The following is a 24,555-nucleotide window of genomic DNA, read 5'->3' as shown; positions in this document are numbered from 1 at the left end:
TCATAATTAACTAAGAGCATGAAAGTGTTGACTTGGTGACGTGGGAGTGACACTTAGATAACGTCAAATGACACTAGGTGAAGAAAGTAGGTGGGATGATCCCAGACCCTCACCAGCATTGTCGTGTCATATGGAAACTGGGCATGATGACATGAGAAGGTCTGGTACGAGGCTAAGCACATACAACCAACTTACAGTAACAGTGAACCTGCACGTCTAGGCTATAATACCACCCACATCCGTCTATCAAGCCGTCCACATATGTCTAGTCGTCAAAGGGTGGACAGCTCTATTACCATAGCCAGGGGTGCCCATGTACTGCCAAGCCAATTTTTGCAGTGCCGAAGAAGCGCCAAGATTGTAGTCATGCTTTGACACACCCATTACCGACTACCATGCGCAGTATAGGTATGTCAATATGTCAAAGCAAAGAACAACTGACTCCTACTGGCCAAGAAAAATAGGTCTGATGACTTTGGTCCTGAGACTCAGACTACAGCTGTCACACATACACTTTACGTACTTTACCAGTCATACAAAGTTTAACCAGCATGCGTAGGAGTGTCCCTTGAATCAAAGTATGCACAGAGCCAAGTACGTTTACTATTTCAAACTTGGGCACCCCTGCATATCCTGAGCACATGCGTACCTTGTGTTAATTAACAATACAACTGTCAGTAAGCCCTTGTAAAGCAGCATATTGACAGACAGATGACTTATAATTGAGACTACTTTCGTTCCTAACAATTAATGTATCTAGTGACCAGACAACACAACTTCCTATATGCATCACACATTGTTACACATTAAATATATCACAAACTAATAAACCTGCCTGACTCAATAGAATATAACTCTAGCTGCAGGTTAGAATTAATAGTTCGTGGCAAGCATAGCTAAAAGACTCCTGCCGCCATCTGTTCTAATACACTCAATCTTTGAACCTGTTGCACATTGTCTTCTATATTCCTTGAGCATAAGGCTCCCAAGCCCCAGTCAGCTGACATGGTACCAGTTTGTACACGCTGAATTATCTAACAACAAAGAAGTCTCTTAGTTAAGCTGCAAGCCAAATTAGTATACAAACAAATGTAAACCTGAAGAAACGTGACAAAATCAATGCTGTCTGATCCATCCGGATCAAACCCAAAATATCTGTTTCGCTCTTCTGCCGTTCCAGTATACCCGAGTTCATCCAAAAGGTGGTTGCTAATCGTGCACAAGCATTACAAGTAGCCGGGCAATTCGTTACAAATGTCCCGGAAGTAGACCAAGCAGACATGTACTTACACGTCGTGGTCGTCTACCAGGCCGTCGCCATTCCAATCAAGCAACTGAAATCGTATCCTAAACTGAAGCAGCTCTTCTTCACTCCACATCGGAAACGCAACGTGCAACTCTCTAGTGTCTGACGGCAACAAGCATTAATATCAATATCAATTTAACTAGTCCTCGTGTGTTCACGTCACCTCGAAATTTAGATTTTGCTTCATTTCTTCTCTTTCTCTCGTTAATGTAATTTTCCCAGTACTTCGTGTGCAGTAAATGAAAGAACGACGTCTGACTGCTAACCCTTCTCTGAGAGTCCACGTACAAACCTCGTGTTTCAGTCAGTATTGCACGCGTTTCCACTTTCTTTCGTAAAGTAATGTTTTTACTCACCTGTATCGGTGAATCTATACTGCGGCTCGTAAGCAATAGGTCTATACTCGCAAGGGAAGCTAGGAGCGCAACCCATCGTTAGAAATCATTGTGACGTTAATTGCGCATGCGCACGACTTCGGTTTTTACTACAGCGCAAATCCAATCAAATCTCAGAAATTTTTTTGCTATTGATAAAGAAACCAAACTAAATAGATTGTCTTCTCTTTCTGATTTTACATCAACCCAAAAGCGAACGTCGCTCATCTGACTGATTGGGTCCAATATCTCGTCGATCTGTGTAAGCAACAATAGCCACCTCACTCAAATCGTACCAACACATCCAAACAATCGACCCACCCTTCGATGCAATCGTCGTTGTCGGAAGTCTGTGACGCAACAGAGCCTTGTCCTCTTGATGTATAGTGTCGTTAGTGTCCGCCTGTCTCCGACAGCATCTCGATTGAAAACAAAATTTCATGGACACTAGCAAATGATTTCGAATAGCTTTAGTCAGCAGACAAAAAATTACACAATTTGCAGCTCCTTGTAAACTATCACCAAGGCCCTAGAAATAAACATAAAAATCATTTGATGTCAAGTGGTGTATAGCTGAACGCTTACTTCAGCGATTACCAACCACTCGGCTCCGGCAACAGATTTGTTATGTGAAAAATGACCAATAACTCTGACTAAACTCCACACATGCAAAACCAGAAAGACAATAGGTATAAACGTTAGCTTCCGATCGACTGCTTCAGCAGCTCTGAACGAGTCAATCGTAACAAACGATGTCCTCTACAAACAAACATTTAGATGGCAACACGTCAAGCTTGGGATAATATAGGAAGGTGACCTTTTGCCAAAGATTGATTCGTATGAGAAGGTAGATGATCAAGCAGAAGAAGAATACGACTATTTCCCAAGCTCCACCAGCAATCATCACCCAAACGTCATACCAATCTGCATTGTACCACAATGGCGACTCATTCCTGACGTCGAGCATTCGATTAAATTGTTCGACAGTCGTATTGTTGGACATGTAGGGACCACGAAGAAAACACCATCCTCCCGTCACTGCAGTCGTACTAAAATAAATCTCTTTCTTGTGAAAGTAATGAATCAGCGTCACATCTTCATAACCCAGTATTCCCAATCCAAAAGCCACAGCAACTATGACGAAGGGAATACCCCAAGCTAACACGTGGAACACATTGATTAGCTTCACAGCCAATGACTGCTTGTCCTTCACAATAGTCAGATAAATATACACAGCGATGGCTGCAGTCCACAAATACGAACTCAAGCTACTGAAAATGGCAGCCGCCGCCTGTATCTGACAGCCAATCGAGGACGTCTGAAAGTTTAGGAACATACCGACACTATTAGCCAGAGCTGTGCCGAAATCCATGAGCGAGAGAAACACAAGAAGGCGCCGTGACGGTTTACGCGTGTCGACATAGCAAACATACGTCAGAATGATGATACTAGAACCAATCATCGACAAGAAACAGGCCGCTTGTAGGTACGGCTCCACAGGACGATTGAGATAGCTGTAGTTTTTTAATGGAAAGGAAACATTTTTGTGTGACAAGACCGACGCCATGTCAGACCGGAATTTGTTCGATATCACGACGTGGGTGTGGCAGGTGTGAGACTTGAAACAAGTGGAGAAAGGTGTTAGCAATGAAACACGAACGCGTTCAGAATTGTTTGTACCTTGGAGGGGTGAGAAAAGGTCGAATAAGTGAATGACGGGAAACAAATGAAGTGGAGGTCAACAGACGGTTTGCATGCGGAAGTGCGCGCGCAGCTTATTAAAACCTCTCCTACTCACAGACACAGGACCTATGTGTGTGTGTGTGTGTGTGTGTGTGTGTGTGTGTGTGTGTGTGTGTGTGTGTGTGTGTGTGTGTGTGTGTGTGTGTGTGTGTGTGTGTGATGTCATTTCAGCAAACATATATGGAGTCACAATGGCTTAATTAATTACCTGAAGCCCAGATATCCAGCACACACACACACACACACACACACACACACACACACACACACACACACACACACACACACACACACACACACACACACACACACACACACCATGTGACCAGTTGACAAAGTAGCCGTTTCTATAACTGTCATTACACAACGTATTAACTCCACTGGTTTGAAAACTCGAACATCTCAGCAAAAACAAGTGTGACTAACAACATACATTCATTCAACAAAAGTGAGACACATACACATACATTGTAACTGCCATTCTCATACACCCAAGTTCCTACCACTGCCCATCGCAAATCATACTATAAAACCTCTACCACATCAGTCATGGGTAGACTGCATATAAAACTGTTTGCACAAAGAGTTAGATGATAAAAAATATGCAACTGCAATAATAAAAAAGCACTGATTGTCTCACGTATGCATCACTTGCTATCACGAAGTATTGGAGTTATTTCAGAATTATCAGAATATTGATGACTTGATCGATCACCATTCGTCTTTCTGTCCAGCCTTGGCTCTTTAGCTAAAATAGCATTAGCAGTGTGTTCAACGGTCTCTCATGCCACCACAGAAAGATCATTTACAAACTTACAGTATCGATATGTAACCACCTGACGTGGATGGTTTACACTCACACCTCTTTCCCTTCGAAAGTGCTCTCCCGAAAACGAGAAACAGGAACGAACACGTGCAGTAATGCGATTCCAAACAGCTTTGGTAAACAAACAGAAAATCACACAGTTCACAGTGCCTTGCGACGAGTCACAAATACCCTATGAGAAAAATCCAATCACTTAATGTAATTCCATTGATTTGATGAATTACCTGCAAAACGATCAACGGTTCATTGTATATGATGTCATCGTCACGAGCAATTCTCCCAAATGCTCTAACAACTGCAAATACGGAGAGAAGGAAGAACACAACAGGAATAAAAGTGAGTTTTCTATCGACACTGTCGACAATTTTCAATGATTCACGTGTCACAAACATCTTTGACTGATTTTTCTACAGATATATAACATTCGCACGAAGAGCAAAACATAGAGCAGTCACAATAGAAATCTGACTTCTTTTAAAATGTGTATCCTGATCAAGATGTAAACAATAGCACAGAAGAAAAACGTTGCTATCTGCCATGCTACACCGGCCATCATCACCCAGAAGTCAAACCAAGCAGGCGAATACCACTCTAGAGACTGAGATGCCAATTCACTGCTATTCCTATCGCTTCGAATGTAGCACCATCCTCCTGTGAGTGACACCGACTTCTCCCTCAAATGCTTTGCAATAGAAGTACGCGTATCAGTAACAGCAAAACCGAGCACACCCAAGGCACCAGCCACGACAACGATGATCAAGGGTAGACCCCACACAACAAAAGGAAACACTTTCACCATCTTCTCTGCAACAAACTGCCCTTCGCGCACAATCGTAAAATAGAGATACAATGCAATAGATGCGGTCCAGAAATACGAACTCAGACCACAGAAAATTGCGAACGCCGCCTGCACTTGACATCCTCTCGTTGTCTCTGTGAATCCAACAGCCATTCCGATCGAGTTAGAAAGAGCTGTTCCAAAATCCATAAAAGAGAGAAAAACGAGAAGAAGCCTCGATGTCGTGCGAAGATCTTTGAAAAAAATGTAAGTCGAGATGATGACTAGAGAGCTGAACATGGACACTGCACAGGCCGCCTGAAAATATGGCACGTACAGGTCGTTGACCACCCATGCAGTAACATTTAGAATGTCATAAGCTGTGATGATTGTTGCCTGTTCTGTTGCAATTGCCTGTTGTGTAGATGGCACAGTTGATGAAATGTTAGTGACCCCTCCAGTTGAAGACAGCAATGCAAGAATATACACAATCAGTACACTCATATCGACGGGCGGGCTGTAGTGTAGAGTTTACGCTCACATGAGGCCTCTGCAACCCTGCACTCATACGGGACATCCAGGTCTCTCCTACGCTTTTGTCCCTTCTGGTGCAGGTGGCACAGTATGAGTCAGCAAACAACAATCCAACTATCGATATAGTATTGATGCCCTTGGTACATCATCTTCGTACATACAGAGAGACTTCCAGCCCGACGTGGTTCTTACCTCCCCGCTTGTCTTCAGTGTAGTGACGTCATAGCTTTAGGTATTCAAATCCCGGATAGGTATTGTTGACTCATGACAAAGTCTGGATTACAGCTGGAGCTGACATATAGTCATGCTAGCTATAGGTACACACTGTACTAAACAGGCGCAAATGTCTGACATACAAGTGTATCCATATGCACATGTGTGATCAGTGAACATAGGGAGACATACTGGTAAACAGCAGACAGACAGACAGACAGACAGACAGACAGACAGACAGACAGACAGACAGACAGACAGACAGACAGACAGACACACACACACACACACACACACACACACACACACACACGAGCTACACATAACCGTCACTTGCTACGTGCATTTTGTAACTGCCATTCTCTGAACCTCAGACTAGACATACAAATGCCATGCTTATTGTGTTCTACCCACCACAGTCCTAGAATAGAAAACCTCTATCACACTAACAGCGCAAATAAACTTCTCTGTCAGTATTGTCACATATAAAATATGGCAACGGTAATCACTACGTAAAACCACTCTCGTCGACTATAATTCATCTGACATCATGAACGAGAGGCGTTACTTCAGAATTACCAGAATATCCACGACAATCTGGCCAATCAGCACTCTTCTTTCGATCAAACATCGGCTCATTAACTACAACAGGTATATTAATATCGAGTTAAAATGTATGATACAAAGAGCTCATTAATTAACTTACAGTATTCACTTGTAACCACCCGATGTGACTGATTAACATTCACACCCCTTTGTTGTCTAGAGTGATGACTTGATCGCGGGCAATATGAACAAATGCAAGCTGCAATGCGATTTCGAACAGCTTTCGTGAACAAACAGAAAATCACACAATTTGCAGCACCTTGCAGAGAGTCAAAGATACCCTGGCATGCAAATCCAATCACTCGACGCATTTAATTAATAATTAATTCTGTGTGCAACCTGAATTACCTGCAATACGATCAATGGTTTATTGTATATGATATGATGGCTATGAAAAATCCTTCCAAATGATCTGATAACTGCACATATGTAGAGCAGAAAGAACACGATGGGTATAAATGTCAGTTTTCTATCGACACTGTCGGCAGTTCTCAATAATCTATGAGTTACAAACACTTGGCTTGATCGATGTTTCTACACACAACACACATATACAGTGACGAAACGTAAACATCATGATAAAACATCTGACTTCTTTGTAAATGTGTATCTTAATGAGTAGGTATATGATAACACAGAAGAAGAACGTTGCGATCTGCCATGCCACAGAAGCCATCATTACCCAAAAATCAAACCAAACATCCGAAAACCACTCTGGTGACTGAGATACAAAATTCAGCGATCCATTACTACTAAAAACCGACTGATTGGCAGGACTTCTGATGAAGCACCATCCTCCAGTGAGTGACACCGTCATCTCCTTCGAATGTTCCAAAGGATCAGTAACATCGAGACCAAGCACGTCCAGACCACCAGCGACTGATACAATAATCAAGGGTATTCCCCAGGCAACAACATGAAACACTTTAACCAATTTCTTTGCAACAAACTGCTGATCACGAACAATTGTGAAATAGAGATAAAGTGCAATAGCTGCCGTCCAGAAGTAGGAACTCAGACTACAGAAGATTGCAAACGCTGCCTGCACTTGACAGCCGGTTGTTGTCTCTTTGAATCCAGCAACCATTCCGATCGAGTTAGAAAGAGCCGTACCAAAATCCATGAGAGAGAGAAAGACGAGAAGAAGGCGCGACGTCGTGCGAAGATCTCTGAAGAGAAGATAGGTGAGGATGATGACTACAGAGCCGAACATGGATGCGGCACAGGATACTTGGAAATATGGCTTGTAGGCATCGTTGGCGACCCATGGCGGCCTAGCGGTTTGCATGGTGTCAGCTGTGACGTTTGATGAGGAGTTGGAGAGGCCATCGTCGCCAGTTGGAAAGAGAAATGCTGCGTAGAAAACTAATGATCAATAAACGCATGTCGCGACTAGCAGGCTGTAGAGTTCACACTTACACGTCGCCCGCAGCCCGACCATGGATTCTACGGTTGCACAATTGAATAGATTTCCCGGATAAGAAACTTGCTGTACAGTACACGACCTCATCGTCAGATCATGCGAATTTATATGCCCGTTAATTAATTGTAGTCTTGGACTCTTGCGCCAATTTTCGTATAGTACTATACGATGCCGTGCAAGAAAGATGTTTGAGAGAACCCCAAGAGCGAGAGTGCATGCGCGCGCTAGCTACTCTTTGATGACACACACGTGCCAGGCCTGTCAGAAGCGTGCCAGCATCGCCATTTTTACGAGGTGTGACATCATTTTACTGAATTTTAACCTCGACACAAAATGACTACTAAGCTTGTGACCTACTGTTTGAACATTGTGCGGCGATTCTTTAGAGATAATGAAACGCACCACATTAGCTAGTTCTAGCACTAAATATGTAGAGATGGTCAATATCAACGGAGACGGAACCTACTGGAGACAATGATGAGCGCATCGTTGTTGTTATACGTATACTCTACGCGATTATTCATTTGTCGGTAGTGGAATATTGGAAATCACAGAATAATTGTACTACGGTGTGCCACTAGGGTTTCTTTCTCTTTGCTGTTGCTTTGCCGTTCATGGTCCGCCCTTTAATTAACGGTATACAGTAGGGTCCATATCTCCGTTGATATTGACCATCTCTACGTATTTAGTGCTAGAACTAGCTAATGTGGTGCGTTTCATTTGTACAGAAGTGAAAGCAACGTGGAAGAATGTAGTGTCAAGCGTTTTCTTCGTTATTCCAATTCTTTTAAATGCTTTCAGAGGCCCCCATTTGATGTCTCAAACAAATGGGAAGTCTATCCGCATCATGCTATTGAATAGCACTAAAGAGGAAGTCAATTTTTCAGGTAATTAATAATAATATATTTTGTTTCATACCACTACAGGTACAGTGCTCTAGGCCAGACAAGATACATACACTAACAAGTAAATAAGATAGTTATAGAAGAATAAACGTAGAAGAATAAGCAAACATAAATTAAGGTTTAATTTATGTTTGTAAGTATTGTTACAATTATTAAATTTAAAAGATTGGCTTTTAGACTGGATAACGACCAACGTGGTAACCAATGTGGTATTCTACATTTTAGTAGTTGTACTAGTGGCAGCGAAATTAAAAATCATCTACATGTCACAACATTGTGCACCTTAAGTTCTATGGATCTTTGATCTCATCACTCTATTTGCCAAACCTGTTTCTATTTGCTACGGTCTACAAATTTGAGAATGGCTAGCTGTCTGTGCCCTAGTTAACAATACTATATGTAGGCAGGCATTCAGAGTAGTACAGTTGGTGACACAGTTTCCGTCATGGTATGCTGGATTCCTTTTGGAATCTAGATCATTCTTTCATCCCATTTGTGGACTCAATAAAACCAAGGTAAGGAAGGTACGGGTACTCTCAAAGTTTGGACTCACTACCAGGACCTAGGTATCATTGATTTGAAATACTGTAGTTACTGAAAATGCTGAAGCAAGAAATGAGGGTGACGAAAACACAACTCAAGCACAGAATACATATCAATTTATTGGTGTCCAAAATACAAGCCAAACGAAATAGGGTCTGAAGAACCATGTATGCCAATCAATTTACCTACCAGTATTCAGTTTTAATGAAAATGTTATGCAACATTTTCACCAATTTCAGAAGCATGCAACACGTAGAGTCATAAATAGTATCCGACACTCCCCAATATATCGGACACTGGCGTACGGAAACCAGACAAAGATTTCTTGTATCTAAGGCATGAATGTAGAGAGTAGTAACAAGATGTTCAGCTTGATCACTTGGCGTATTGCTGTTCACGATAACAAAATAGAACTTCTGCTGCTTTTCCCTGTATCGGACACGCCCATCAATATCCAAGCTCTTGCAGTACCATGCAAGTCACTGCTATTTCTCTTTCTTCGTCTCTAGAGAGAATGGTTGGTTTTCCCGCACCCACTTGTGACCGGATCCCTTTGTAGTGATCATGCAAGGTCTTAGTTGGTCTAGCAAAGTAACGAGCTGCTTGTCGGAAGCTCATTGACTTGTCATTCCTCAGAAGAGCAACAGCAGCATCCAGATCTCCGTTGCTGTAATGTACAGCTTTCGTTTTCTTGTAACTTTGTACCATATTACGTAGAGCAGTTGTAACAATTGCCAACAGATGGTCAACTAGGTACTTACTGATTGCACTTATACGTTTCTAGTTTCATAGCTAAGACTTGGTTGAAGGTGGATGGCACCATAGTAAATTTTCGTTGTGATATGTACTGTAGTTGGGTGGAATACAAGTAAACACTACAGAGGTAATAGGAACGAAATTCTAAAGTTGGAGATGACATTTGTATTGAAATCCGTGTGTCATTGCAATTTGCTTTTTATACAGCAACTAGGATCCATGGCCCGTCATTCGTACGGGCAAGGTACTGTAGTGTAAAGATAGGTCTGTGGACACATCACGTGCAATCTTTGTTGCGAGGTCCCGGATATGCTGAATAAATTCGGATCTTGCTCTTCGCGTTTGTTTCGATAGAAATCGACACACTCCCCGTGTAGCGCTTGCTGCAGAAAACGTTTATGTTGGATTCGGTGCAAATGCAATCAGAATTTGGAGAGAAACGAAAGCGCTAGAAGAGTAAGTTTCGTCGGCAAGAGATATTCGATTGCTCGAAGCTTTGCGAAAGACGACGATGCATACAGTCTACACAGGACTGGTGTGGGCGTGTGTTCGAATGACCTGGAATGTGTAGCGTTTGCGTCATCGAGAAATTTTACGCGGGGGTCGACCCCTCGAGAGGGGACCCTGTGCATAATTTTAATTCTTTTACGCAAACCTTCCCCTGTGCGTGCCGAGTGTGCGTGCCGATTTCGGTTGCGAACGGACAAAAGACGTGGCCGCCAAACGCGAACACACACACACACACACACACACACACACACACACACAGACAATTTGAGCTTTATATTTTAGATTTACAATGAAATGATATGATATCCACTTTGTACCCTATTAGAGCCCCCATAATGACGAGAAGTTTCCCGTCATCGGCTAATTTTATCTGGTGATTTAGCTTCCAAGATATGAACGAGCAGTAATAGTGGTGTGTCTATCTTCGAAAAGTATGAAGTCACCAAACAACTGGCTAGCTAAAAAGTTAGACGGTTTGTTCTACAAAGTGATGCTCACCTTTGCATGAAAAACACTAGCTAGAAAATTCTTCCAGCTCACAAACATAAGTATTTTGCAGCTGCCTAGAGCGCAGAACGATAAGCTATCCAGCGAGCGTTCACACGTTCCGCTACGTCTCCGTTGAAGGAAATAAATGAGAAGTAATTAGATTCAAAAGTGTGCGGAATTGCCCCGTGTGTGGAAATACCCCAGATTACCCTATACCATCCATTTCTACACTAATTTGAGTCGAACCTTCTCCAGTCTGTGCATATCTTACTCATTACAACTCAAATTTGCTCTGAGATTACAAAGAGTAACGAAACAATTAGAAATAGAGACGAGAAAATTGGTTTGTTTGATTGCCTGAATGATGGAGTGTCACCGAGACTCTGATCCAAGTCTACTGGCCAATCCATAAATCTTTCTCTCTTCTCTGAATGGAAGGATGAGAGGTTTTACTGACTGCGCATGTGCACACTTGTGAGCTAAGCCCCTCCCTATTGTGCGCGTGCTGATTATGGCGGAACGTCAATCTACTGCCAAACCTAATGGTATCATTTGTGGGTGGAGATGTAGTGTTTGTTTCAGATTTGTTCGTTTTCGTTTACAGATTTATTATTGAGAGCGAAGAAGTTGTGGGATGAAGACAACTTTGTAGATGCTGAAAGAATTTACCATCAATTACTTCAACTCTACCAAACAGCAGAACATGAACCAATAGAGAAAGCAGAAGGTTAGTGTGTATGTGTGAAGATGTAGAGATTTATTGATATTAATTATTTTATTTAAATTTGTGTTGGAAGCGCTCCATATGTTGGGTTTGTGTCTATATAACCAACATAAAGTGAATGACGCCTTAAAGTTTACGGAACAATGTTTGTCTATTGTACGAGATATTACACCTCAAGATGAAGAGTTTCTGTCTGATAGTAAGTGTGATTTCTGTTTTATTCATTGTTATGAGTTTGTCTCACTAACACAACGCTTTCAACCTCTATTGACCGTTTATAGGAAATTTAGATAGTAAAGTTGACGGTTAAATCTAAAATCTTGCATTTCATCAGTTCTGTCAACAGTTTGTTTGTCAATTAATGTTTTATTGAATATGAACTCAGGATTGATATTAAGTTGATATTCTATGTTACCCTGAAAGAAGATATTTGTGCAGGAGAAAAATTCGTGCGATTTTGTGCGATCACAAGCCCATCGCACAAAATAAATTTCACATATATTTTTCCCTTGTACATGATCTTATTGCGCATGGCCTTATTGTCGCACAAATGAATTTCGCACAAGTAGTGCTGTTTCTAGAAAAAGCACAATTTTTCTCCTGCACAAATTTCTTTCAGGGTATTTTACAGAACAACATGTTTTTGGTCATTCATTAATTTGGACAAAGTTTTATTAAATCTTGTTGCATTTGCTTTTTTCCATATTCTTCATGTGACATCATTTGTATTCGTTATGATGACAATTTGTTCTTCCATTAAGAGAATTACAATTTATAGCAGAATTTTTGTGTTTTGCGTAAGTTACAGTAGGATGTCACTTATGTGAAGACTTTGGGACCTGCTCTATTCATAACTCTGAATAATCCAGATAATTGCATGACGTCTACTCACTACAGCTACACAACCAAATCGTTTAACGTGTGGGACTGGTGAGAGTGGAATGTCTGCAGTTTGTTCTTGGTTTTCATGATGTCCCACATGGTAGAGCTCGTAATTCCAAAGTCTTGACCAATGCAGACATAGCTGCAGCCACCCGAGGCTCTCTTACAAATTTCTATCTTCTCTTCTATGGACAGAACCACTCTAGTTTGCTTCTTATTTGCAGTTGCAACATTTTCAGAATCACAGATGAGGACGGGTCGTAATCTCACATTACCGTTTTGTGTGTAAAGCTAAGGTGAGTGGGAGGTAGCCTGTGTCTGGTAGACGGACATGTTGGGGTAACTTGTGTTTGTAAAAGTGACATCCTGCTGTAATATTGTTGGATATTAAACAGCCGTCCATCAACAGATACAAGTCATACTTTGTCAGAAATGAATGTAGAACAATGAGGGTAGCATAGCTGGTTGTGACAAGAGTTTTCTAGTAAGACAGCAATACAAACAGCCACAGAAAATGAGAGCAGCAAGAAAAATGCATTCTATCTTTAATTTAGTGTATAGGGAAATATTAATGCAGAAGAAAGCAAAAGAAAAGTAGAAATGTGAGTAGTGCAGCTAGATTTTCATTATGATTTATGTGCACTATGTCTAGTGTGTAGTGTGTGTTGAGAGGTGAAGATGTTGGGAGGGTCTGACAGACTGTGAAGAGAGACTACGACTAGAAGAGATGACGTGACTGACCGTTGTGTTGTTGTGTCTCTAATTTAGTGTTACACACTATGGGATGGTATCTATACGATAAGGGCAAGTATGTAAGAGCAACAGAACATCTAAGAGAGTCACTCAACATCCAGCGTAGATTGTCTTCTGTGAACAAAGTCATCATGGCAGCAAGTGAGTAAGAGTGATGTTGTGAGTTTGTAAGTGAATGTAATATTGAGTGTTAGGTTTATGAGTTTGTTAATTAATGAAGTAATGTAGTGTTGCAGCTTGTGTAGAGTGTAAGAGATGAGAGGAACACACGAACGGGTCGGGTCGTCAAGGAGGACACATAGACAAAGAGAGAAGAAAAGTGAATTTAGACATTGTGAATTGAAGTCAATGTCTTTAGTTAAGTGGATGGAAGTGATGAAAGTGGAGAAGCACGACTTTAGACGAGTCTTTGTGTTGCATTTGTGAATGTTAATACATACGGTCGGATGTGGTTGTTGCAACCATGTTTGCTCCCTTGGTGTTTGTTGTATTAATGCAACTGTCAGATTATTGGTAATGTGGACATGAGGGCTTTGTGTCACATTTGTAAATTGGTTGTACGTGTATGTTTGTGGGAAGCAAGGATGTCAGTTTATTGGATGTCAAAGTAACGAGGTCTGACTATGTGCTGATGTAAGAGTGTGTGTGAATTTATGATAGAAAATTGCAGTCGTGATTATGATGTTTGCTGCTTTGGATTTATTTGTGTGATGTGAGAAAACAATAAAGAATGCTGATTCGTGTGCTGGTAAAATTGCTAATCTTAAATCAAACATTTATTTATTAAATATGAAATAGTGGTTTGTGATATTTTGTTTTGTAGAAATTTATTGATAAAGGATTTTACATTCTATTCATTAATTTGGATTTTTAAAATATTGATATCAATGACTGTTTTATTTTATTAATTAAAGTGTATTTTGTTGTGTAGCTTGTGCTTATTTGTCACGTTGCCTTCTCTCTCAATGTTTAACAAAAGAAGCAGAAGATGTGATGAGAGAAGGTTATTGTTTATCTTTCAGCACAGATAACAACATTAGTAAAGCACGAGGTGAGTATGGTGTTGAATTGAAATGTTGTTTGTTGTTGCTGATTGTGTTTGAGTAGATGCTACTCTATTGGCTTACGCAATTCAACTAAATGAAGGAACAGATGAGGAAGTGAAAAAATTGTTACAACAGGCTGATGGATGGATTCAAATGGTGGGAGAAGGACAAGGCAAGGCACGTGGTAAGTTACAAGATGGAAATGAGTTAGAAGAGTTTAATGTTGACTTGTCAGTGTGTTAGATGTGTGACATACATTGCTGACTTGTGTTGTGTTGTGTAGTGTTGAGTGAAATGGGAGAAGTATTGGTGATAAGGAGTGACTACAAATGTGCCAATAGGATACTGCAGGAAGCAGCAACAATGCAAAGACACATTTTACCAACCAACCATCATGACACTGCTTTAAGTGAGAGATTGTAAATATGAGAATTGTCTCTTAATTATGTTTATTGTTCCTTTTGTTCAGCTCTCTGTCGTATGGCAGAATGTCAAGTGAAACAAGACCAACAAATGGCTGCTTTGCCATTGTTCCACGAGTCATCAGAAATGATGAGTAAGGCAATAGGTGCGGAACACCCAATAAGAGGAAGAAGTAATTCATTGTCTAGAGTCATATTTTGTTTTGTTTTAACTGTAGAATGTTTATTTGTATTCAGGTTTATTTGGTGTTGGTAAAGTCCTTTTGAGACAACAGAAGTGGCAAGAAGCAGAAAGGATCTTGAAGGAAAGTGTCAACATTTTGGGTGTGAGTATATGTGTACATCCCACAACAAGTGCAGGTGTTTTGTCACATAAAATGATTAGAAATGATAGAAAGTAGACAAAGTACGAATTCTATCTTATTGTGTGTATAGCAATTCGACATCTGAACTATTGCTTACGAATGCTAAAGAAAGATCAAGAAGCAGTCGACATTTTGCAACAACATCAACGAGTTGTTTCTTATCATCAAGGTATACACTCATTTACTTATGAGCTCACAATTATTCTTGCAGGACATTTTTGTATAAACTGTGCTGTAGTGACTTCCTTATACTCAATGAGCAAACGATTCAAATCCAATTTGCATTAGCTAAGTCAGTTGGTGATGATGAGGTCACATGTAGCATGTAATGTGACACGAGATGTGGGATAAACATAAACAGGGTTCTCGTCAGAGCCACCAAGCTGGCAAGTTGAATAACTTGTTAGACAGAAATTAATCTGCTAATGCATGGAGTAAAAGGTGCAAGGCGGTACTCTAAAATGATGTCTATTAAACCTTTCTGTCAAAAGTTATTCAGCATTTCCTGAGTTAGAAGTTAGAGACTAAAATGTGCGCATGTTGTATCAGTAGTGTATGTTTTTAGTTTATTACCTCAAACAAGCTGTGAGAAAACCCTAAGGCCATATTTTCACTAGCTCCATGTTAAACTAGTTTCATTAGCTTAAACGAGTTCATAAACTAAACCATTAAAGAAGGCGACTGTTTCCACTAGGGACATGCACATCCCAGGAGGTACTCAGAGAAATCCGTTTTGCAATGCGTGGTATTCCCGGAACAATCTTTTCTGTTATACATTGCACTGCTCTGCTACCGAGTCAGAGCAAGTTGGTTGTCGCTGAGACTTCAAATTCAGCATCTACATACATGCACCAGCTGCTGATTTCTCTCCTTTATTTGATGACGATTCATATTTTGAGGCAATTCCTTACCAACAAAATAATACTAAATGGCGTTGTCAGATGTCATCTTCAAGCATATATGCTACTGTCACATGACAGTTAAACCTAGACGACTTGCTAAGCTTATTACAAACATGTTTAGAAAATGTGGTTTAGGTCTAGAATATAACTGGTTTAGTGGAGGTGGAAACAGGTCAATCCCTAACCCAGTTTAGCCTAAACCAGTTGTTAAACTGGTTCAATTAAGCACTAGGGGAAACATGGTCTAACTAGTTTTACCTTCATGTGATGGGATTGTTTTTGACGGTTTGTTTTATGTACATACATGCTAGATTTTCTGTCGTACTCACTCATCGGTTTATCTGTATTATTGCTTGTTTGAGTATTAATCTTTACTATTTATTTTTGCAGTCAAGCATCAGGCAAGTGCATTTCAAGTTGATGATTTACAAAGAGAGTTGGAGCAGCTCAGAGAAAGCAATCGAGCCATTCAAGCAGAGAAATCTGCTTTACAGCAGCAATTGGTTGATCAGGAGGCTGTAACTCGTACCGTCACTGATGAGAATGAACGTCAAGTGGGAGAAGTAAGGAGATTGCTGCAGGTTCTCCAACAGTGTGATGAAGACATCAAACAATTGCAAACAGCAGTTCATGATCAGGAACATCTTGCAGCACAGAAACAGAGAGAAGCAAATTATCTACAGCAGGAAATCACGAGAATGACAAGCGAACTAGATGACAAAGAGGGACAGCTGCAACAACAAGGAGAATTATTGAATGATATGAGAAACACAATAGAAGAACAGAGAAGACAAATTGATGTTTTGAGGCACGAGGTACAAGAGAAGCACACGACTAATGAACGTCTGGCAAGAGACGTGCAACGAAGTGAAAGAGCAATGCAGCAGCTGGAGCGACTTCAACATCAATACGACAGCGTTATACAGATCCATGATGATAGTTTACACATGACTGGATTAAAGTTGGGAACAGGAGCTTATGGAGGTAACAGAAATGAATGAATTGCTTGCTTAACTATACAGTAGAGCACAACTTGTCCAGACAGGTTGGGACCAGAGGGTTCCAGACAATTGGTATGAAGTTCTTTCAGTGTTCGGAGGTTTATGGCAGACGTTGTCGTCATCTTGGCAACCTCACAAAATTTTTAGTCGTCAAGGAGTTTAGAACGTTTACGCACATTTCATAAATATCAAATATTGATAGTGATTGTTCTGGTAAGTAAACAGAATCCCGGGACTTCAGAGGTGTCACTCTCAGTCTGACCTGAATAATTTCACTATTCTACTCCACAGTATAAAAACAAAAATTTAGTGGGTCGTTGGTATAATTGGTCGTCACATGAACTCAGTTGTAAGTCCTCGAACAACTTGATGTCCACTTTTTCATACACTGACTATATTACTACAGGTGGTTATCTTTACATGTGTAGCATATCGTTTGTCTGTATTGTGGCTCTGATTTTGAGATTTTGATTCTCCATTACTGATTTTGTGGTCACACGATGACCAGGTGGCAGAGATGAGCTGTCCAGATAATAGGTGCTCTACTGTATGTGTATGTGTGTATTGATGGTGTATTGTAGAGGTTGGTGTTGGCATGTGGAGTGGTGTAGCAGTTGCTGTCAAGACATTTTATGAAGAACCGGTTAGAGTAACTGATTTCAATATTTCATTGATTCGACGTGAAGTGTCGGTGTCCAGTTGTGTCCATCACCCCAATGTCGTATCCATCTGTGGAGCTATCGTTAAGAATAGAGTTCCTCTTCGTATCGTCATGGAGCTTTTGGAAGGATCACTGAAAGATGTGATCAATGCTGCCATTGAAAGCAGATATCTGTCCATGAGGGAACAAGTGGATATAGCTGTGGGATGTCTGTGTGGTGTGATGTATCTTCACCAGCTGCAGCCTGCTCTACTTCACGGAGACATTCGCTCTACCAACATTCTCATCAGCAAGACCATGGAAGCCAAAATCGGTGATCTGGGCTCTTGTCGCTTCTCTAACGAGTCACTTTCTGTTGGTCCTCTCAGTCCAGAATACATTGCACCAGAACGAGTTGTGGAAGGGCGTGCAGTCTCCCCACCCAACACAACACAAGCCGACATGTACAGCTTGGGAGTCACGTTTGTTGAGTTATTCATAGGAGTTGCTACAGAGAGGAAAGTGCGTGAGAGGCAGTTTCAAGCTGTTCCTTATGTTCCACTGCAGGACATTTGCTATGCTATGGCAGAAGAGAATCCACGTGATCGCATTTCTGCAGCAGCAGCTCTCATGCAAGTGAATGCAGTGAAGCAGAATGATGAGTACACTTTATGTCCTCCCAAAAGGATGGTGAAAGGCAAGAAATGCAAAGAAGACAATGTGACACTCGTAGAGATGCCGTGGATGTGACTTAGGAGCAGATAATTGTGATGTATTTGTTTGTCTGTTTGTCTCAATTCATCCAACTTTGCTGCTTGTTATAAATGCAATAGATGATGTTGCATGTGTGTAGTCTGCTGTGCAATATGAGTTGACATTGAACTTTTTGATAGTCTAGCAGTCAGTCTCACAGTTTTTACAGTTTGTGTTGATGTGAACTACAGGAAAACGTTTGACATTAAATGAAGCTTTTTATAGCCATTTAAATGTTGTTTGTCAGTTGTGTATGTCAATGCTGCAGCTAAGTGTCAGTCTATTGTGATTTAAATGATACAACTTGCCTATTCAATTTGAATGTTTGTCTGTACATTCTCATGATAATAGGCAAGACACACAACCTGTGATGAGAAAATTGTTGAGAAATTGTGGTTGTGCTGATGATAGCATCAGCTTGTAGTCTGTCCATGTGTCTGTCTAATAATTAAGATGTTCCCCACTTCTTATTCACCTATGTCTAGTAAGCTACAAACCCAGCATGTCAATCAGTAATGATTATTAATATCAGACTGAAAATCAAGGAGAACAACTTACTTGTACTACACCTAATTCATCAGAACAACCAATACAACTGTTGGGAAATGATATCAGACAGACATCCATTTGAGCTAAAATGACAGCAACATACAATCTCATGCTGTCAAGATCAGAACATCACTACAACTGAAACATAAATGTTGATATCAATGGCTACACTTGACCAATCAGGCAGTGTAAGTGGACGACGAGACAACGACGGTGGCCGGTTCAGTTGGTGTGGATGAATTGACCGAGTTTGGAAAGCAGCTCATACGTGTGAGCACCAAAGTAATCTCTCTGTGCCTGGATGAGATTAGCTGGTAAGCTGCCTGATCTGTAGCCATCATAAAAGGCGAAAGCAGTGCTGAAGTATGGAGTGGGGATGCCAAGAGTGACAGCCATTGCACAGACAGATGAATAACAAACACAAAACAACTACACACTGATACACAAACGCGTAAACAGACAGAAGATCGACCTTCTAATGATGCAGCCTCCTCTCCACATGAGAGCAATTGATCCATAGTTGAGTGTTAATTGCATGTATCCCTTTGCCACTTCTCTCAGCAGCATGAAGCCCTGGGCATACGAGATAATCTTGGATGCATACAGAGCCTAACCACACCCACACAGATCACAATCAATGAACAACGAGATCCTCCACGACTTCTCACTGTCTACCTGTCTGATGTGCTCCACCATTTCCTTCCTGTCACCTTCATATTTGGTCGTACTCGGCCCTTTCAAGCTCTTGCTAGCTGTTACTCTCTCGTCTTTCAAAGAGGAAAGGCAACGTGCAAACACAGACTCACCTACAATAGACAATGTGCACGAGTTAGTGCACACATTATAAAATGTTGTTTTCCTGTTGTTTGTCTGACCGATCAGTGTGACAGGAATGCCCAAGTCGAGTGAAGAGATGGCTGTCCATTTGCCTGTTCCTTTCTGCATTAGAATTAAATGTTACATGTATTATTGTTTGACCAATAGCTTAGCATCAAATACAGAACAACAAACAAGCAAACACACACAAACAAAGAAACAAACAAATAGTCATAGCGACCGACAAACAGCAGGCGCGTACCTAGGGGGTTCGAGAGGATGCAAACAAACCGGCCCACTTCAGTCGGAGGTCCGCTCTTACCTCGATCTGTATACGACCAACCATGCATGCAATGTTTGCACCGTGCAGACATACGGGCTGTAACTGCTAAAGTGCTGGCTTGCATGAGTCCAACATTCCAGATGCACGTCAGAGCGGAGGGAACGGCTATGACGCGGGTTCTCGACGAATTGTCTGTGACTCGTGTAAACAGTGTGTTTTCGACGCAGTCGATCATGTTTGCTATACAGTGGTAGGTACTAAAATTGATTTTGGTGATTTCTGCTCCTAATGTGGTTAGCGAAAGCTACGAGACGTGTCAAGTCTATAGTCTCTTGCACAGCTCCTCTTACTTAACGCGAGCGCGAGGAGCGGGGCTGTGCAAGAGACTATGACACAGGAGATCTAGAGGCTCAATCACAAAGAGCTGAGGCATAATCGTGAGCGTGCGGTAGCTAGACAGGTATAGTAGTTGCATACAATGACCACGCCTACTAGAATAGAGCATGTTGAACTGACTAGGAGGTTCATTAGAGCATTAGAAGAACAAACCCATGAAATGCTCCAGGTATGCCTCTGAACAGACATACAAAACAGTCACACAGACAGACAGACGAACAGTCACACAGACGGACAGACAGACAAACAGACAGATTGTTTTATTCTCTCCCAAACTGTAAATGTAACAATCGCAAAAATGAAAGCATCCTAAGCATTAACAAATACTACTGAAATGTCTGAAGTCATAGCTATTATCCTAATGAACATAGTGCTGAATATCTACATCAAAGAAAGAATCATCTATCTTACCTACATGCAATCTACTTATCTTCTTTAATATAACTCTAGCGTTACATCTCTGGATAATTATAGAAACCTGTCTACACCATCGACAGACAGACAGACAGACAGACAGACAGACAGACAGACAGACAGACAGACAGACAGACAGTTAGACAGACATTTCAGTGGCTCACCCATGGGTCTAACATATTATTTCCCAGGCAGCTTTGGAAGATGGCGCAACTGCAGCCAAACAAGAAGCCGTGAAATCACAGAAATATGCTGGTGAGTTGGACATGTGGGGCAAATCCTCTAACTGTATTGCCCTAGTTTTTAAACATTTCGAAAGATGGGGACATGATGCTTTTCAGTTTCTTAATCGACTGTCCATCCTTTCAACAGATGAAGATGGAAGGAAGAACAGCAGAGAGTTCAAGACGTACTGGCGTCGCTGTTTGTCTATAGCATTGCAAAGATACAATGCTAATGTGATTAGTAGAAAATTAGGAAGAGCATAACAGTTTAAAAACTCTCTAAACGTTGATGAAGCATTTGTTAATTATAAGTAGTTGGGTTTTGTTGTGTGGCCCATTGTGGGCTTTTGGACTGGTGTTGGACAATTACACAGTAATAGTGCTGATGTATGAGAATATATGTATTGACAGACAGACAAACAGACAGACAGACGGACGGACGGACAGACGGACGGACAGACAGACAGACAGACAGGCAGGCAGGCAGAAGTTGGTGTCCACCAAGGTGACCCTTTAGGTCCGGCTTTGCGCTGACCATCCATCCATCTCTTGTCAACCTGCAGAATATCTATCCCGAAATCCAAGTTCTTGCATACTTGGACGATGTCTTCTTGGTGGGTGCTCCCGCTGATGTGATCAATGCGTTCAACTCTCTGTCTGTTTGCTTCCAGATGCTGGGCTTGAACATCCGTCATGACAAATGTGATCTTTATTGTCCAGATTTAAACATCTCTATCCCAGACTGTCCAGTCCCTGTCAAGTTCGATGGCATTGCTATTTTGGAATTGCCAATTAGTACAGCAGACTTTGTCTCCAGCTATTGCTCTTCATTTGCCGATTCTGGTAACCGTCTGTGTGATCAATTGGTTGCCTTGAATGATGTACAAAGCGCTTCTTTGCTGCTTCGGTACAGTCATGTGCCTCGCCTGATCATTTAGCCAGAACTGTTTGTCCTAGTCTGCTTTCAGAGGCAGCTGAAATTCACGATCTTCAAACTCGTTCAGTCTTCTCCAATTTGTTATCCTATGATCATCTCAGTGATTCCGTGTGGTGGCAGGCTTCTCTACCCATCCGTCTGGGAGGTTTTGGTCTGTCCTCAGTCAAGTCTGTTTCACCTTGTGCCTTCTTAATTGGCTTCGTGGATTCAGGCTCTTCGATCTTTGCTTGCCTATACGATTCTCCAATTTGAAGTCATTTATAGACTTCTTTCTTGCAAGTCCATCAGAATTTCCTACGGGTATTGTGTTAAGCCGCCTTATTCCTGCTGCCAGTAAGTTGTCGGATTACCTCCAGAAAACAAGCTCCAAAAGAAGTTATCTTCTGAGTTAATTAGCTGAATCTTTACTCAACAACGTTCTGAAAGCGTCTGTTTCGATGAGGAATGCTGCTCGTTTTCGTTCTCTAACTGCTAAATTACAGGTGTGGGTGCCCGGATTGGTGTGGTTCCTTCCTCTGCATGCTCCGCAATTGACTCTTGCGTAAATCGCTCGGCGTGCAATTAAGCTGAGGTTAGGTTTGTCGGTTTGCTCATCCGAATAGTTAAGATCATATAAATGTGGAGCTGTTTTGGATGATACTGGATATCATCTTTGTCTTGTAAATTTGGCAGATCCTCGAAGGCCCATTTGTTGCCACGAATCTATTGCAGAGGTTTGGGCGGATTGTCTCAGGGAGCTTCACTTACCATGCAGAAGGGAATCTAGGCATCGTTAGGTCTGGTACAAGTCAAAATAGACAATCACGATGTCTACACGGGGAGGTACCGTTTGGATCTGAGTTGTAGTGTAGCACTTGTCACTGTTAGTGCTTGCAGCGGATGCAGTGGTCCGACACAGCAGTAGAGCAACTCTATCCTATTGCTATAACGCGTAGCTGTACTCAATGCAGACTAAATAATCTAGCAAGTGCAATGGTCTAAATAGACAACAGTCATGATGTCGTACTAACGTGCTTTAACGCAGTGCTAACGTAAACATGCATCTAATTACTCGCGCTACATTCCTCCCTCTCTAGTAATGAAACGGGTTCTCACGTCTTCTAAGATCAGTACGACGAACAGGTAGATCGATCACAACACTCGAGTCAATAATATCCAACGTTGTAATCCCCGGCTCTCATCCAGGCAGGCTGAACGAGTCGGCGACCAACACGACTAACAGGCGGAGGTGCAGGTGGAACCATCGGTTCTGCTGGAGGGACTTGAACAGGTTGAACATTAACTGCATTGCCGTTGGCTCTTACCAAGACTGCTTCCTCCTCGTCGATGTGATGATGGATGTCCAATTCGGGCAATGTAGATGACGGATGACGTTGATTATGATCGAGAAGCTCGTCCGGTTGCATGGTTATTTCTTGCAGAACATTCTGGTGTTTGGCTCGGCATTCTCCAGTAACATGGACTCACTCTGTTGACATGAATTCGCTGAACACGTCCTCCTTTGGGTCGTCTGATAGAGACATTGGTGCTACCATGAACCTTTATAACCTTGAATGGTCCAGTGTATCGTTTAGCAAGCTTTGGAGATAATCCTTTAGGTACTGCTGGGTTATACAGCCAAACGTAATCATCTACCTTGTACACAGGACCACGGCTACCGTTGTCATAGTTCCTTTTTTGTCTGTGTTGAGCTTGCACTATCTCATTGTCTGCAAATTCTCTTGTCATCTGTAACTGTTTCTCAACTGCTTGCTTAAAATCAGTCGTTGGTTGAGGTTGTGGAAGGGGATTCTGTAGCTCCACATCTATAGGTAGGCGTGCCTTTCTGCCAAACATGAGTCGGTGCGGTGTCTCTCCAGTGGACGCGTGTTTCGAAGTTCGATAGCCAAACAATACAAGAGGCAGCCACAGATCCCAGTCACGCTGGTTGTTGGAAACATACTTTGAGATGGCTTCCATGAGGGTCTTATTCATTCTTTCAACTAATCCATCACTCTGGGGATGGTAAGCAGTTGTCCTAGTCTTCTTCATACCGAGTAATTGACACAACTGCTTCATGACATTGCCCTCGAAATTTGCTCCCTTGTCGCTATGTATGACGACTGGAACTCCATATCTAGAAACAACGTCTCGCATCAGAGTTCGGGCCACTGTTTCAGCTTTCTGGTCCGGTAGTGGAAAAGCCTCGACCCATTTAGTGAAATAGTCCACCACCACTAGGACATGTTTGTTGCCTGCTTCAGTACTTGGCAAAGGCCCAATAAAGTCTAGCCCTATCATTTCCATAGGACCTCCTACAGGTACATTCTGTAGCATTGCTTTGGCCTTGGACATGGGCTTCCTTCGGCTGCACATCTCGCAAGATTGGATGTATTCATATATATCCTTGGTATAGCCTGGCCACCAGCATGTGTCAGAAACACGACCTATCGTTTTATCGGC

At 41.7% G+C, this 24,555-nt stretch overlaps 5 protein-coding genes across 6 annotated transcripts; 1 reads left to right on the top strand and 4 right to left on the bottom strand.

Moving 5' to 3' along the window:
• Positions 1-705: 705 nt before the first annotated feature.
• Positions 706-1,751, bottom strand: LOC134181919 (uncharacterized). The gene is made up of 5 exons (XM_062649208.1): positions 1,663-1,751; positions 1,470-1,598; positions 1,291-1,408; positions 1,098-1,209; positions 706-1,034 (listed from the first exon to the last, which is right to left on the bottom strand). Exons 1-5 carry the CDS (start codon positions 1,736-1,738, stop codon positions 897-899), a joined length of 573 nt encoding a protein of 190 aa, XP_062505192.1. The 5' UTR covers positions 1,739-1,751; the 3' UTR covers positions 706-896.
• A 61-nt stretch (positions 1,752-1,812) lies between these two features.
• Positions 1,813-5,747, bottom strand: LOC134182426 (uncharacterized). The gene is made up of 11 exons (XM_062649828.1): positions 4,719-5,747; positions 4,474-4,656; positions 4,241-4,421; positions 4,075-4,171; positions 3,963-3,993; positions 3,750-3,844; positions 3,361-3,454; positions 2,498-3,298; positions 2,266-2,439; positions 2,002-2,209; positions 1,813-1,938 (listed from the first exon to the last, which is right to left on the bottom strand). The coding sequence occupies exons 1-11, from the start codon at positions 5,529-5,531 to the stop codon at positions 1,883-1,885; spliced, it is 2,733 nt and encodes a 910-aa protein (XP_062505812.1). The 5' UTR covers positions 5,532-5,747; the 3' UTR covers positions 1,813-1,882.
• Positions 5,748-6,124: 377 nt separating this feature from the next.
• Positions 6,125-7,957, bottom strand: LOC134181918 (G-protein coupled receptor 157-like). Of its 2 annotated transcripts, XM_062649207.1 has the most exons (6): positions 7,800-7,956; positions 7,612-7,733; positions 6,973-7,549; positions 6,729-6,914; positions 6,481-6,661; positions 6,125-6,416 (listed from the first exon to the last, which is right to left on the bottom strand). In XM_062649207.1, exons 2-6 carry the CDS (start codon positions 7,707-7,709, stop codon positions 6,313-6,315), a joined length of 1,146 nt encoding a protein of 381 aa, XP_062505191.1. In that variant the 5' UTR covers positions 7,710-7,733; positions 7,800-7,956; the 3' UTR covers positions 6,125-6,312. The 2 variants fall into 2 exon arrangements, with proteins under 2 accessions (XP_062505191.1, XP_062505189.1); XM_062649205.1 differs by having other exon boundaries at positions 6,973-7,733; positions 7,800-7,957.
• A 3,534-nt stretch (positions 7,958-11,491) lies between these two features.
• LOC134182275 (serine/threonine-protein kinase PITSLRE-like) lies at positions 11,492-18,797 on the top strand. Its single transcript, XM_062649671.1, has 12 exons — positions 11,492-11,551; positions 11,611-11,733; positions 11,804-11,929; positions 13,381-13,506; positions 14,297-14,416; positions 14,473-14,595; positions 14,695-14,820; positions 14,881-15,006; positions 15,071-15,193; positions 15,269-15,367; positions 16,491-17,084; positions 17,683-18,797. The coding sequence occupies exons 1-12, from the start codon at positions 11,518-11,520 to the stop codon at positions 18,489-18,491; spliced, it is 2,529 nt and encodes an 842-aa protein (XP_062505655.1). The 5' UTR covers positions 11,492-11,517; the 3' UTR covers positions 18,492-18,797.
• Positions 18,798-19,265: 468 nt separating this feature from the next.
• On the bottom strand, positions 19,266-20,044 carry LOC134182425 (6-phosphogluconate dehydrogenase, decarboxylating-like). Its single transcript, XM_062649827.1, has 4 exons — positions 19,919-20,044; positions 19,719-19,849; positions 19,516-19,652; positions 19,266-19,401 (listed from the first exon to the last, which is right to left on the bottom strand). Exons 1-4 carry the CDS (start codon positions 19,986-19,988, stop codon positions 19,266-19,268), a joined length of 474 nt encoding a protein of 157 aa, XP_062505811.1. The 5' UTR covers positions 19,989-20,044.
• Between the last annotated feature and the right edge of the window lie 4,511 nt (positions 20,045-24,555).

The sequence above is a fragment of the Corticium candelabrum genome, chromosome 7 (assembly GCF_963422355.1).
Source record: "Corticium candelabrum chromosome 7, ooCorCand1.1, whole genome shotgun sequence".
Classification (NCBI taxonomy): Eukaryota; Metazoa; Porifera; class Homoscleromorpha; order Homosclerophorida; family Plakinidae; genus Corticium; species Corticium candelabrum.
This window is presented reverse-complemented; position numbering and strand designations above follow the sequence as displayed.

Coding starts and splice junctions, on each gene's coding strand:
- LOC134181919 (XM_062649208.1), bottom strand. CDS start 1,738: ATGGGTTGCGCTCCTAGCTTCCCTTGCGAGTATAGACCTATTGCTTAC. Junction 1,599..1,662: donor GTATAGATTCACCGATACAG/GTGAGTAAAAAC, acceptor CTGAAACACGAG/GTTTGTACGTGGACTCTCAG. Junction 1,035..1,097: donor ATTTTGTCACGTTTCTTCAG/GTTTACATTTGT, acceptor CTTTGTTGTTAG/ATAATTCAGCGTGTACAAAC.
- LOC134182426 (XM_062649828.1), bottom strand. CDS start 5,531: ATGAGTGTACTGATTGTGTATATTCTTGCATTGCTGTCTTCAACTGGA. Junction 4,657..4,718: donor GGATACACATTTTAAAAGAA/GTCAGATTTCTA, acceptor ATATATCTGTAG/AAAAATCAGTCAAAGATGTT. Junction 2,210..2,265: donor AGTGGTTGGTAATCGCTGAA/GTAAGCGTTCAG, acceptor GTTTATTTCTAG/GGCCTTGGTGATAGTTTACA.
- LOC134181918 (XM_062649205.1), bottom strand. CDS start 7,890: ATGAGGTCGTGTACTGTACAGCAAGTTTCTTATCCGGGAAATCTATTC. Junction 6,915..6,972: donor AGATACACATTTACAAAGAA/GTCAGATGTTTT, acceptor TGTTGTGTGTAG/AAACATCGATCAAGCCAAGT. Junction 6,662..6,728: donor AACCATTGATCGTATTGCAG/GTAATTCAGGTT, acceptor TTTGCATGCCAG/GGTATCTTTGACTCTCTGCA.
- LOC134182275 (XM_062649671.1), top strand. CDS start 11,518: ATGGCGGAACGTCAATCTACTGCCAAACCTAATG. Junction 14,821..14,880: donor CCATCATGACACTGCTTTAA/GTGAGAGATTGT, acceptor CCTTTTGTTCAG/CTCTCTGTCGTATGGCAGAA. Junction 17,085..17,682: donor GGGAACAGGAGCTTATGGAG/GTAACAGAAATG, acceptor GGTGTATTGTAG/AGGTTGGTGTTGGCATGTGG.
- LOC134182425 (XM_062649827.1), bottom strand. CDS start 19,988: ATGCAGAAAGGAACAGGCAAATGGACAGCCATCTCTTCACTCGACTTG. Junction 19,850..19,918: donor CATTCCTGTCACACTGATCG/GTCAGACAAACA, acceptor TGTCTATTGTAG/GTGAGTCTGTGTTTGCACGT. Junction 19,402..19,515: donor GGAGGCTGCATCATTAGAAG/GTCGATCTTCTG, acceptor TCCATACTTCAG/CACTGCTTTCGCCTTTTATG.